The sequence below is a fragment of the Antennarius striatus genome, chromosome 4, assembly GCF_040054535.1.
Source record: "Antennarius striatus isolate MH-2024 chromosome 4, ASM4005453v1, whole genome shotgun sequence".
Taxonomy (NCBI): domain Eukaryota; kingdom Metazoa; phylum Chordata; class Actinopteri; order Lophiiformes; family Antennariidae; genus Antennarius; species Antennarius striatus.
Genome location: NC_090779.1, coordinates 25,055,007 through 25,065,314, shown reverse-complemented (window position 1 = coordinate 25,065,314; position 10,308 = coordinate 25,055,007). Strand labels below are relative to the sequence as shown.

General features: G+C 41.5%; 2 protein-coding genes across 3 annotated transcripts; one reads left to right on the top strand and one right to left on the bottom strand.

Moving 5' to 3' along the window:
- The first annotated feature begins 264 nt into the window (after positions 1–264).
- On the top strand, positions 265–6,282 carry LOC137594471 (nucleobindin-2-like). 2 transcript variants are annotated; one of them, XM_068313959.1, is made up of 13 exons: positions 265–374; positions 634–768; positions 972–1,079; positions 1,166–1,295; positions 2,378–2,481; positions 2,827–3,012; positions 3,113–3,203; positions 3,311–3,369; positions 3,887–3,979; positions 4,069–4,158; positions 4,249–4,419; positions 4,650–4,704; positions 5,317–6,282. In XM_068313959.1, the coding sequence occupies exons 2-13, from the start codon at positions 634–636 to the stop codon at positions 5,427–5,429; spliced, it is 1,335 nt and encodes a 444-aa protein (XP_068170060.1). In that variant the 5' UTR covers positions 265–374; the 3' UTR covers positions 5,430–6,282. The 2 variants fall into 2 exon arrangements, with proteins under 2 accessions (XP_068170060.1, XP_068170061.1); XM_068313960.1 differs by having other exon boundaries at positions 337–426.
- Positions 6,283–6,285: 3 nt separating this feature from the next.
- Positions 6,286–9,804, bottom strand: LOC137594472 (uncharacterized). The gene is made up of 7 exons (XM_068313961.1): positions 9,614–9,804; positions 9,400–9,524; positions 9,243–9,309; positions 8,704–8,860; positions 7,856–7,998; positions 7,166–7,276; positions 6,286–7,075 (listed from the first exon to the last, which is right to left on the bottom strand). The coding sequence occupies exons 1-7, from the start codon at positions 9,764–9,766 to the stop codon at positions 6,896–6,898; spliced, it is 936 nt and encodes a 311-aa protein (XP_068170062.1). The 5' UTR covers positions 9,767–9,804; the 3' UTR covers positions 6,286–6,895.
- Positions 9,805–10,308: the final 504 nt, after the last annotated feature.

The following is a 10,308-nucleotide window of genomic DNA, read 5'->3' as shown; positions in this document are numbered from 1 at the left end:
TGTTGGTGGGTGTAAGAGATCCACTTCCACGCAAATCCACGTTCTCACATCAGTCACATTCGGATGATCTTTACCGCCACGTACAGTTTGCTTCAAAGCACCTTAACCCACGGGTTAGCGTTCAGTTTGAATGACAGCTGCGGCGACCAATCGCCTCCCAACGCGATTGTTTTACCAAGTAAACATACTTTTCTGCCCAATGAGAGTGTCAGTAGGCGGGGCGTTGTCATGGTGAAGATAATTTTCAGTAGGTTGTGGCCTGTCGGAGTGTGGATTGGTGCTGAGTGAGAGCCGTAAACAAGCTGCGCTGCAGTTCAGAGACACGGAACGTTTCAGGAGTCCAACCGACGCGCAAAGTCGCTGCCAGTTCCCAGGTGCGTGTTTCTGACGCGGGCCGTCATTTTTAGTACAATAAAATACTATAAGGTAATGCTCATTTTTATTTTATAAAAATGATAAATAATCCCTAAATTCTTAAATGAAGCATCCTCGTTTTTAAATTCTAAGGCTGACCTCCCGGTCTGCCAGAAATTACATGTTGCAGCTCTATGATTGTATTATCATTACATGAAGGATAGTAATAATAATGCCCATAATTCTAATACATTTTCTTTCTTTTATGGTCTTTTTCAGATGGTGAGGCATAAAGCTTTGGCCCATTGTGGGCTGGTTCTGTTCAGTTTGGGGTTGTGCGTCCAGACGGTCCCTATCAGCGTGGATAAGACGAAGGACAAACCTCCAGAGGACCTGGATTCACCACAGACTGCTGTGAGTCTCCAGAGGGACCACATGGAACCCTCCATCACCCACAGTGTTTCCCATCAGATGGACATGTGGACAGGATCATGACGTTTTGTGTACTTCTGTATTTTGTCACGTGGTTTTTCTTGCCAGATGTTCTTCATTCTGGTCTTTAGTGGGTTTAAACCACGGTCGGTCCAACCACGTCTGTGTGATTTGTTTTTTCCCAGTACAGTGGACTGCATTACGACCGCTACCTCAGTGAGGTGATTCAATACCTGGAAAAAGACCCCCACTTTAAAGAAAAGCTCAAAAATGCTGACATAGATGACATAAAGGTGTGTGCACACAATCACCAAATGGGCATTTATCCTGTAAGACCTTTGTTGACATGAACTGTGACATGTTGGTTTTGTCCTTGCAGAACGGAAAACTTGCCAAAGAGCTGGACTTTGTCCACCACAGCTTTCGTACCAAACTGGACGAGCTGAAGCGGGAGGAGATCGGCAGGCTGCGGATGCTCATAAAAGCTAAACACGACATCCGGGGGGATGGTGAGCATCCTCTTCACGTGTCCGTAGCAACGCGGCCCTTCTTTAAGTTACATATGTCGGATATTTGGATACAGTTTTACCAAATAATGTTTGATGCAGGAACATGATGTGGAACCAGACTAGATGTGACCTTTCATAGGATTAGATTCAAGTTAGTTTGCTGGAAGACACACCAAGACAGACATGCAGGTAGTCTTCAACCTATGAACACGACTGGTTCTGAGAGGCTGTTCATAAGTGGAATTGTTTGTAAGGCGTTATTTATTCTATTTCAATCAATAATCTCCTTTTGAGGTCATTTAAATGTTATTACTACCCTAAATACTAAAGTTCTATCCCCAAAGACTGTCCAGAAACAATTATAGGACATTAAAACAACACAGAATAATAAAATCCTGTAGTACCGTAATGTACCTGTGTTTCATTTCATTAAGTTATTCAGTTAATCCACCAATAGTTAACATCTTCTAGTAAAACAGTAAAATTGTTTCCTACATTTTTTTAGTTCCTACAGGAGGACAACTTTGGTTCCTCCATCATTTAGTTTATTATTCATAATGAATAAATGTGAACTAACAGCAGGTGGGGACAGAGTTTTCTTGCAGGTAGTCTATCGTCTACTTTGCTGCTCTAACTTTCAACCTGACCTGAATTATCTCCAGTCTACATGTTGGTGAACGTCTCCACGAACAGAAATGCATTGTGGGTTCATTTCTCGCTCATAAGTTCACAGAGATGTGGAGAAAAGAAGGAGGAAACGCTGCAGATGGCACAAACAGGAAAGAGACCACAGGAAGTGACATCACAGCAAACCGAGTCTGAGATCTGCTGAGTCATGTTGACATGACATGAAGTCTAAATGTATGGGGTGTTCATGTTACGCTACTGGGTGGTGGATTGTGGCAGGAAGGGAAACTAAAGGCAGTCGTTCGTATCTACGAACGTTCGTATCTATGAATGTTCGTAAGTCGAATGTTCATATCTTGAGGACTTCCTGTATAAAAAGAAAGGAGGGGCAGATAACATGAAGGACAGAACGAGGTCACCTGTTATCAGTTACTGATTACTTCCCTTCCCTGCAGGCCGGACCATCGACCACCACGCGCTGCTGAAACAGTTTGAACACCTCAACCACAAGAACACAGAAACCTTCGAGATCGAGGATCTGGACCGACTCATCAAATCGGTGAACGCACTGACGAAACACATCTGACACAATCTTTCCTACTGTAGCGCTCAACATTTGAAATTTTAAGAGGGTTTCCTGGACGTCATCGCACCTCAGTCACATGAAGTCATGTGAGAAGATTGATGAGGTTGTTGATTTGGTTGGGGGTAACTCCATCAACGACGCGTCAGCAGATCCGTCTTCTGTGACGAGAAAGACAGCCGAGGAAAATTAATTATGCATGTCAACTTTCATCGCCTGGGGGGATTTTAAACAAAGCAGCAAAGATAGTTGGAGAAATGACACGACAACGTCTCACATGTTAGTCACGATCTTTCTCAACCTTATTCTCTCCGTTTGCAGACCACTAATGACCTGGAGAACTATGACAAGGAACGCCATGATGAGTTCAAGCAGTACGAGATGATGAAGGAGCACGAGAGGAGGGAACGTCTGAAGAACATGACTGAGGAGGAAAGAAGGAAAGAAGAGCAGCACTACCAGGAGATGAAAAAGAAACACGCCGATCATCCCAAAGTCAACCACCCTGTGAGACGCCACCAGTAAACGTAGATTACATTTAGTAAAGAAGAGATCAGCAGAGATGGGTTATTATGGGATGTGTGTGTGTGTGTGTGTGTGTGTGCAGGGAAGTGAAGACCAGCTGAAGGAGGTGTGGAAGGAGACGGATGGTTTGGATCCATCAGACTTTAATCCCAAGACTTTCTTCAAACTGCACGGTAACACACATTTGTTTCCCCGACCAACCAGAACCAATCATTTCCTGTCAGCTCGTATCAACGCGATCGATTCTGATCGTTCACTCCTGTCCTGGTTCGTGTCGCAGACAGCAACGGAGACGGCTACCTGGACGAGTCCGAGCTTGAAGCCATCTTTTCCAACGAGGTATTTGTTTTTAACTCTTTCAGCATCCTGCGTGTTTTTATTTCATTTAATAGATATGAGAACCTCGAGATACGAGCTGCTCCACGTACGAGTTTTATGAGATACGAGTCGTCGCTCTGTCTGTATTTTTATTACCACGTGTTGGCGGATGGATACAACATCAGTGAGACCGGATCTTGTTCTCGTTGTGGAGTAAAGACGTAGCTCGTTTGTTATCGGGACTTTTGTGTATCTTTTCATTCTTTGTAATTGTTTACGTAACTTTTATGTAATTAATTATACACAGGTAAAGTCTGCATGTCTATTGGTTGATAAAAAATGTGTTTTTTTCATAATTTAGGGGTTTTGGGTTTTTTTTTACAAGACTAGAACAGATTCCAGTGATTTTTAGTTATTTTAAATGAGGAAAATTTGAGTTAAGAGCTCAGTTATGGAACGGATTCAACTTGTATCTCCAGATCCGACTGTATGTGAAAAACCTTTCCAGAATAATGTTGCATCCTTTTGTGCCCCAAAGTTGCAGAAGGTGTATAACCCTGAGAACGAGGAAGATGACATGGTGGAGATGGAGGAAGAGAGACTTAGAATGAGAGAACATGTCATGAGTGAGGTGAGTGACCTCACTCCACCAATCGGATGATTGCTTGTATTTCATTGGTTCTGGCGTGGGTGAAAGCGGCTTCCTGTGTTTCTGTAAAGGTGGACACCGATAAAGACAGACTGGTGTCGCTGAACGAGTTCATGGAGGCCACGGATAAGCAGGAGTTCAAGGAAAAAGAAGAATGGGAGGTACGAGCTGCATCCGCCAGGCGTCTTTTCTAGAAGTCTTGTTACGTTCATGACATCCTATCGTCCCGGCCCTCTGAACTCCCTCCACAGACTGTAGATGAAAACCCCATTTACACTGAGGAGGAGCTCAGTATGTATGAATGGCATCTGGCCAAGGAGGAGAACAAGCTGGACATGAAGACAGCTGAGCTGCAGAAACAGAAGGAGGAGCTGCAGAAGAAAGAAGAAGAGCTAAACGCTCAGAAGAAGGGGCTGAAGCAGGTAAATAGAAGACGGACCGTGTTCCCTCCAGTCCCTCCTCAGGTCATAAGTTATAAGTGGTTCTGATCTCTTTCTGATGATGTGATGATCAGTTTACACGTTAAACAAGTCTTGATGTGTCGGTTCGACTGTTTTATGAAGTAGATCGTTTCATTAATGATTTTTTTTTCCTACTTCGCTCAAGTGGAAGTGTTACTGCTGAGTTAACGCAAACCGTTTTGTCTACCCAGCTGGCCGAAGAAGTAGAAAAGTTAAGAGGCCAAAGCGAAAACGCTCAGGTCAAACGTAAGTATCACGTCTTGGTTATGGTTGTTTTAACTGCATTTAACCAAAAAGATTTGGAACAAATCACAGATGTATGGAGTAAAGAGATGCTTGTGATGTCTGGAACTGCTCCTGTATAAAGTTTAGTTATTCAATTTATGGATGTCAGGGACTTTTGTCGCTAATTTCTCTGGGATGGGAAACAAATGTCAGTGTAGAGCCTACAATATTCAACATGGGTTAGGTTAGGGTTAGGGTCGACTAGCCTATGGGGTAAGGGTTAGGGTTATGGTTTGGGTTAGCATTAGATTTGACTACCCGATACATGTAGGGTGGGAGTTAGGATTTGGGTTAGATTTAGTTTAGTATTAGGATTAGGGTTGACTAGCCTATAGATTAGGGTTACGGTTAAGATCAGGGTTTGTGTTAGGATTAGGGGTTAGAGTTAGAGTTAGGAACTTAATTTTTAACATTTTAACTGAGCTGCTAACAGAAACATCCAAATAGGTTTGAAAGCATTCGAGTTGCAAACGTTCTTAAAGTTTGAACCAAACAAACTAGTCTTTCATCATCACCTTCTCAGCCACGTAAATTCAACTCTTTATCTTGTGTCAACACGGTTGGCTGTTGCAGAGCCGGCGGCTGCTGTAGTTACAAGTGAATCAGCACCCGTCGTACCAGGGAGCAGTCAACCGCTAACCCCCGGTCACCAGCAGCAAGACGTACCCGTACCAGGACAGTCCTAACGGCGGGATCTCTGTTGAGTGAATGCAGTTTGAATGCAGGTTAGAAACGAATCAAGGTCACAGGAAGTTTTTAAGTCGAGGACTTAAAAAAATAAACCACAACACAAAGTGTGCTGAACATGTTTCAAACACAAATCAGTCTGATTTCTTCAGATTTAGTGCTGGTATACCCGATGACTGCATCTCATTTAGTGCACACTGGAGTTTATTGTCCACTCAAATACAAAGCTTGAAGGTTATTTATTTATTTCATTCAGGGAAGAGAATTATTTAAAAAAAAAAAAAAAACTTAAAAGTTTGAGAGTTTATGAAGTACTGGTTTGGTAATGAATAAACCGGTTCTGTTTTGTGAGAGTAATAAATAAATATTAGTTTAAGCAGATTGATTTCTGCTTGTTTTGTAATTTGATTATGTTCACCTTTGTTCTGTTCTTGGAAATGTGTTCAAGGACACTGAGGTGAAGAAACCAGAAACATTCTATATTTTGGACCAAATAAATGAAAAAAACATCTTCAGTTTTCAGTTACATTTATTTTGAATATTTAAATCATTTAATTTAATGATGTTGTGCTGTGTTCATGTGACAGATGTATTCTGAGGTGTTTGTACGTATGTCTGAAGTGTGTTTGTGATTGTGAATGTCTGAATTTGCAGTTATTAGTATTTGTAACAAAATTTTGTAATTTATTCTCTGAAAATCAATGAAGTCAAAAGGAGTTGTAACAGAAGATAAAAATCCTGAATTAAACTCACACTAAAATTTTTAAAACTGTTAAATCCATCCTGCTCTGTGTCATTAATTCATTAAAACGTTGTGAAAGACTGGAGTGAAATAAAGTAAGAATGCTTGCAGGTTGTAGCTTCGTATCTCTTTATTATCAGACACATTGGCACATTAGTTATTTAAACATTCACAATCATGGTCAAGGTTCAACCCAGGCTCCTTTCTATCAGATTGCCCGACCGTACCTAAAGGCCTCTCAGCGTCATCTGATCTAGCTGACTGAACAGATTATGAACGCCTTCATCCTCACTGATCCATGAGTCTACCGTGTGGCCCGCTGACGCGTCAACATGGACGTGGTGACGAGCAGAGGAGGCGTGGCAACGACACAAATTAAATTGAAAAATTAGAAAAACAAAAAACAAAACCCGACTCCTGGAATTATAATGAAGAACATCTTGATTTTTATGTTTTTTAGTCCACAAAAAACTTTTTCTGAAAAATTAATGAACGCCATGAAATGAAGATCACACAAAGGCCAGAGGGTACAGTTGGACTGATTTAGACTACTTTTCTGCTGCTTATATATAATAAATTTAGAGCAAACTGAGACACAACAGGTTACAAATGAACATTTAAAAATTTAAGAAATATTTGTTAATAATTCAACAATTCAACCCCTGATGAAAGGCTTTCTAGGCAGGTGTTAAAATAGGAGAACACCTTTACAATCAGGATGCTTCAGTTCTCCACAGCCACGGCTTTGAAGCACGCCTTGATGTATTCGCCGGCGTTGACTTCAGGGTATTTTTCAGAACCGTCCAGACAGGTGATCTGGATTTCATTATCTGGATACAGGAAGAAAGCAGCCGACCGCCGTGTCTTAGAGTCTCCGGCACGAGGCAGCAAGCTTCTGTGGATCTGAGGGACAAATGCATCATTTCCATCTCCATGTCAGCGCCACACATCCATTCCAGTTCTTATTCATTGCTGTTGGGCTGAAAATCTCACCACAGAGACAAATTTATCGTTGGTCCAGCACTGCATCAAGTCAGCGATATTAATGAGGACGGCTCCAGGGATGAGAGGAACATCGATGTAGTCACCAGAAAGTCCAAGTACCTGTGGGATAGCAAGCGTCAGGTGGATTACATGCATGGATGGTTCTATTTCTAGATGTAGTCCTTGATTACGTGTCAAACTCAAGACCCGGGGGCCAAATGTGGCCCTCCACATCATTTTATGTGGCCCGTGAGAGCATAAAAGGTCAAAATGTCTAAAAACAAATAGATCAAAAGTGTGCTTTGACCAAAACTATATTTCCCACAATGCAGTAATTCAGCCCATTTTAACTTTGAAAAAACCATTTTCAACAAAATTAATGTTCTAACTTGTGTCTGATGTCATTTTACTTATTCATTGATAGTTTGATCCTTGATTGATGGAGTTTTGTGGGTTTAATAACCTGACAAATTAAAAGGATTTAGTTTGCAACAAGCAAACATATTTTTTCTGTGTAACTGTAATGTTTGTAATTTGAATATGTAATAAATTCAGCTTTATTTAACATTAAGGAGTAGTTACATTTATGTTACATTTATTTACATTATTAGTTACATCTGGCCCTTTGAGGACAGTTATGCTGATGTGGCCCTCAGTGAAAATGAGTTTGACCCCCCTGATCCAGAGAAGAGGAGATACCTGAAGGCCTTCTTCCTTCTGAAACACCATAGTGATGGAGCCAAAGTCTGTATGCTCTCCACATCTCAGCTGACCCTCCTTCACTTCCTCAATCTTTACTGGAGGATAGTACAGAGTCCGCAGCAACGATGAATTCTTATCAGCTGGAAAAGGCAAGTAACTGTCAAAATTCACTTGGTATGTTACGAAATGTGTCACTGAGTAGCAAAGACGTTCCCAATTACCAGACTGTCCCCCTTAAGCCTCTGAAGACTCTCCGGATATTCCCTAATACAAGACGGGGCCGTCTGACTCGAGTCTCAGACCTGCTCAAGATTTCTGCCTGTTAAAAGACAGTTTCTCATCTACTGCTGTTTTTGGTGAAGCTGTTGTGTCTCTGTAGAACAAACTGTTGATCTAAACCTGGAGTATGCTAATTTACTGACTGGTGGGTCACACAGAGCTATAAACTTTGGCAGGTGGGCCAGCTGAGGAACAGAAGGATGGAGTGTTTGTTCAAAAGGCAAATGGGATGTAAAAATCATTATATGAAAGGTTTTGGACTTGAACAGGCAGCAAAGTGTTCATATACAAGGAATATTATAAAAACTATTTTACAACTGCATTTATTTAATAAAATTAACGTAGTTTAAATATGTTTGGAGGGCCAGATTATAGAGTCAGATGGGCCGTAAATGGCCCTTGGGCCTAGTTTGTCCATGTCTGGTCTAAACCACCTATTCCTGAAAAACGCCTTGATATTACTAATAATATGCTTTGGTGTGTGATAAATATTAGTTGATCTTGACTTATAAACACTCCTAATGACACTCAGTCCCTGGATTGTTATCTGGATTTTTTTTACATACTTCCTACAAATCGATGGGCACTCAGGAACACCTCAGGGTCCAGGCCCAGACTGTGGGCCATCACCGTTACCACCCGCAGACTGAGCTCCTTACAGCGGTGGAAGAACGAAGTATGGAGCTCCTTGAAGTCCGTTAATGCGCCATCCGACGGCCATTTCTAGAGAAGGAACCAATGAGAGAAGCAGAGAAGGAACCAATGAAAACCCCAGAGACGGGGTATTTCTACAGTTGGTATTGATAATAACTAAAAGAAATCAATGTAATTTATCAGTAATTGATACAATCTATGAAGTTTGTACTGTGACACGATCAATATATAGAATACAGATAGAAAGTGGTTTAATATCAGAATGTGGAGGGTTCATCAACGTTTAAATTACCGTGAATAATAAGAAATAGTTTGTCGTTCTATCGCGGAATTCGTTAATCACGTGTGGTTCCTGAAACGCATTTACAGCGAGGAACGAGGGCGCACTGTAGTTCATTACATTCCACTTCTTTCCTAAAATAAGTCAATCCAATAAACTGAAAGTCTTTACGATGTCAGGATGAAGTGAGCAAACGTTGAACGACTCCTTGATGTCTCCGGGTTTGCTCGGATTCAACCTGAAAAAAAAAAAAAATCATTTTAATTTAACATGATCAGAATTTGCAAATAAGGAGCACATTCTTTTTTAATTTTTTTCTCATTCCTACTTCTCGCCTGCAACAGACAACCATCCGTGGTTTGGATTGATGACACAGTTCTTAGAGTTAAACGGTTGTTTCCGTTCATCCGGTTGTAGGAAGAACTTATGGGACGAGTCCAGAACACGATCCACCTGTCCGCCCACATGAGGAGGTGAACCAGTAATTCCACCTTAAACACTCTCAACAAACTAAATGTTTTAGTTTCTGTAGTCCTGCTCACCTCCTCCTGAGCGATCCCAGTGTTCTCCAGAAAAACAAAACCGACTTCTGTAAAAGCTGTTTTCAGCTGTTGGCTCAAGCTGAGCATCTCCTCCTCGCTGACATCTTCCTTACTCAGGCTGTAGGAGCTGAAGTCGATCACCGGGATGCTCATTTTAGAAACAACAAGGTTCAGTTTGTGTTGAAAGCAGTCAGAATTAGAGGGGATCTCTAAAGCTGCTTTAGCAAATATTTATATCGGAGACTTTGGTCACATACATTTGTAATGTGACGGATCCATCCAATAGGAGAAGGGGTCGTGTTGGCACACAACTATTAAATTACTTTGCAGGTATTGTTGGATGAGCAGTTTGTTGATCTAACGGTTGCCAAGTTCCATGATTATGTAGTACAAACGTCACTCAGCAATCCTTCGACAACTGCCCCAGTGAAACTAGACTTATCCAATTCACCATACCCAACAGAGTAGTAACGCTAACAATAATAATAATAAAGTGATAATAATGTGAGCATGCATGGTTGTTTTTTGACTCGTTTGTCAAGAGGCACAGCCAAGAGTTGGCATCTTGTCCGGGATGTACCCTGCCTCCCGCCCATAGCCAGCTGAGATTGGCTCCAGCAGACGGTTGCGATCATCTTGTAAATAAGAAACTGGAAGAATGTCAGAGACAGTTATCTGTAGGACACACTGTACTG

What these genes read in the sequence shown, in the direction of transcription:
- LOC137594471 (XM_068313959.1), top strand. Translation starts at nt 634, where the DNA reads ATGGTGAGGCATAAAGCTTTGGCCCATTGTGGGCTGGTTCTGTTCAGT. An exon ending in ACACGACATCCGGGGGGATG is followed by an intron (nt 1,296 to 2,377) that starts GTGAGCATCCTC and finishes CCTTCCCTGCAG; the next exon opens with GCCGGACCATCGACCACCAC. An exon ending in GACTTTCTTCAAACTGCACG is followed by an intron (nt 3,204 to 3,310) that starts GTAACACACATT and finishes TTCGTGTCGCAG; the next exon opens with ACAGCAACGGAGACGGCTAC.
- LOC137594472 (XM_068313961.1), bottom strand. Translation starts at nt 9,766, where the DNA reads ATGAGCATCCCGGTGATCGACTTCAGCTCCTACAGCCTGAGTAAGGAA. An exon ending in AGAAGGAAGAAGGCCTTCAG is followed by an intron (nt 7,277 to 7,855) that starts GTATCTCCTCTT and finishes GCTATCCCACAG; the next exon opens with GTACTTGGACTTTCTGGTGA. An exon ending in ACGATAAATTTGTCTCTGTG is followed by an intron (nt 7,076 to 7,165) that starts GTGAGATTTTCA and finishes TTTGTCCCTCAG; the next exon opens with ATCCACAGAAGCTTGCTGCC.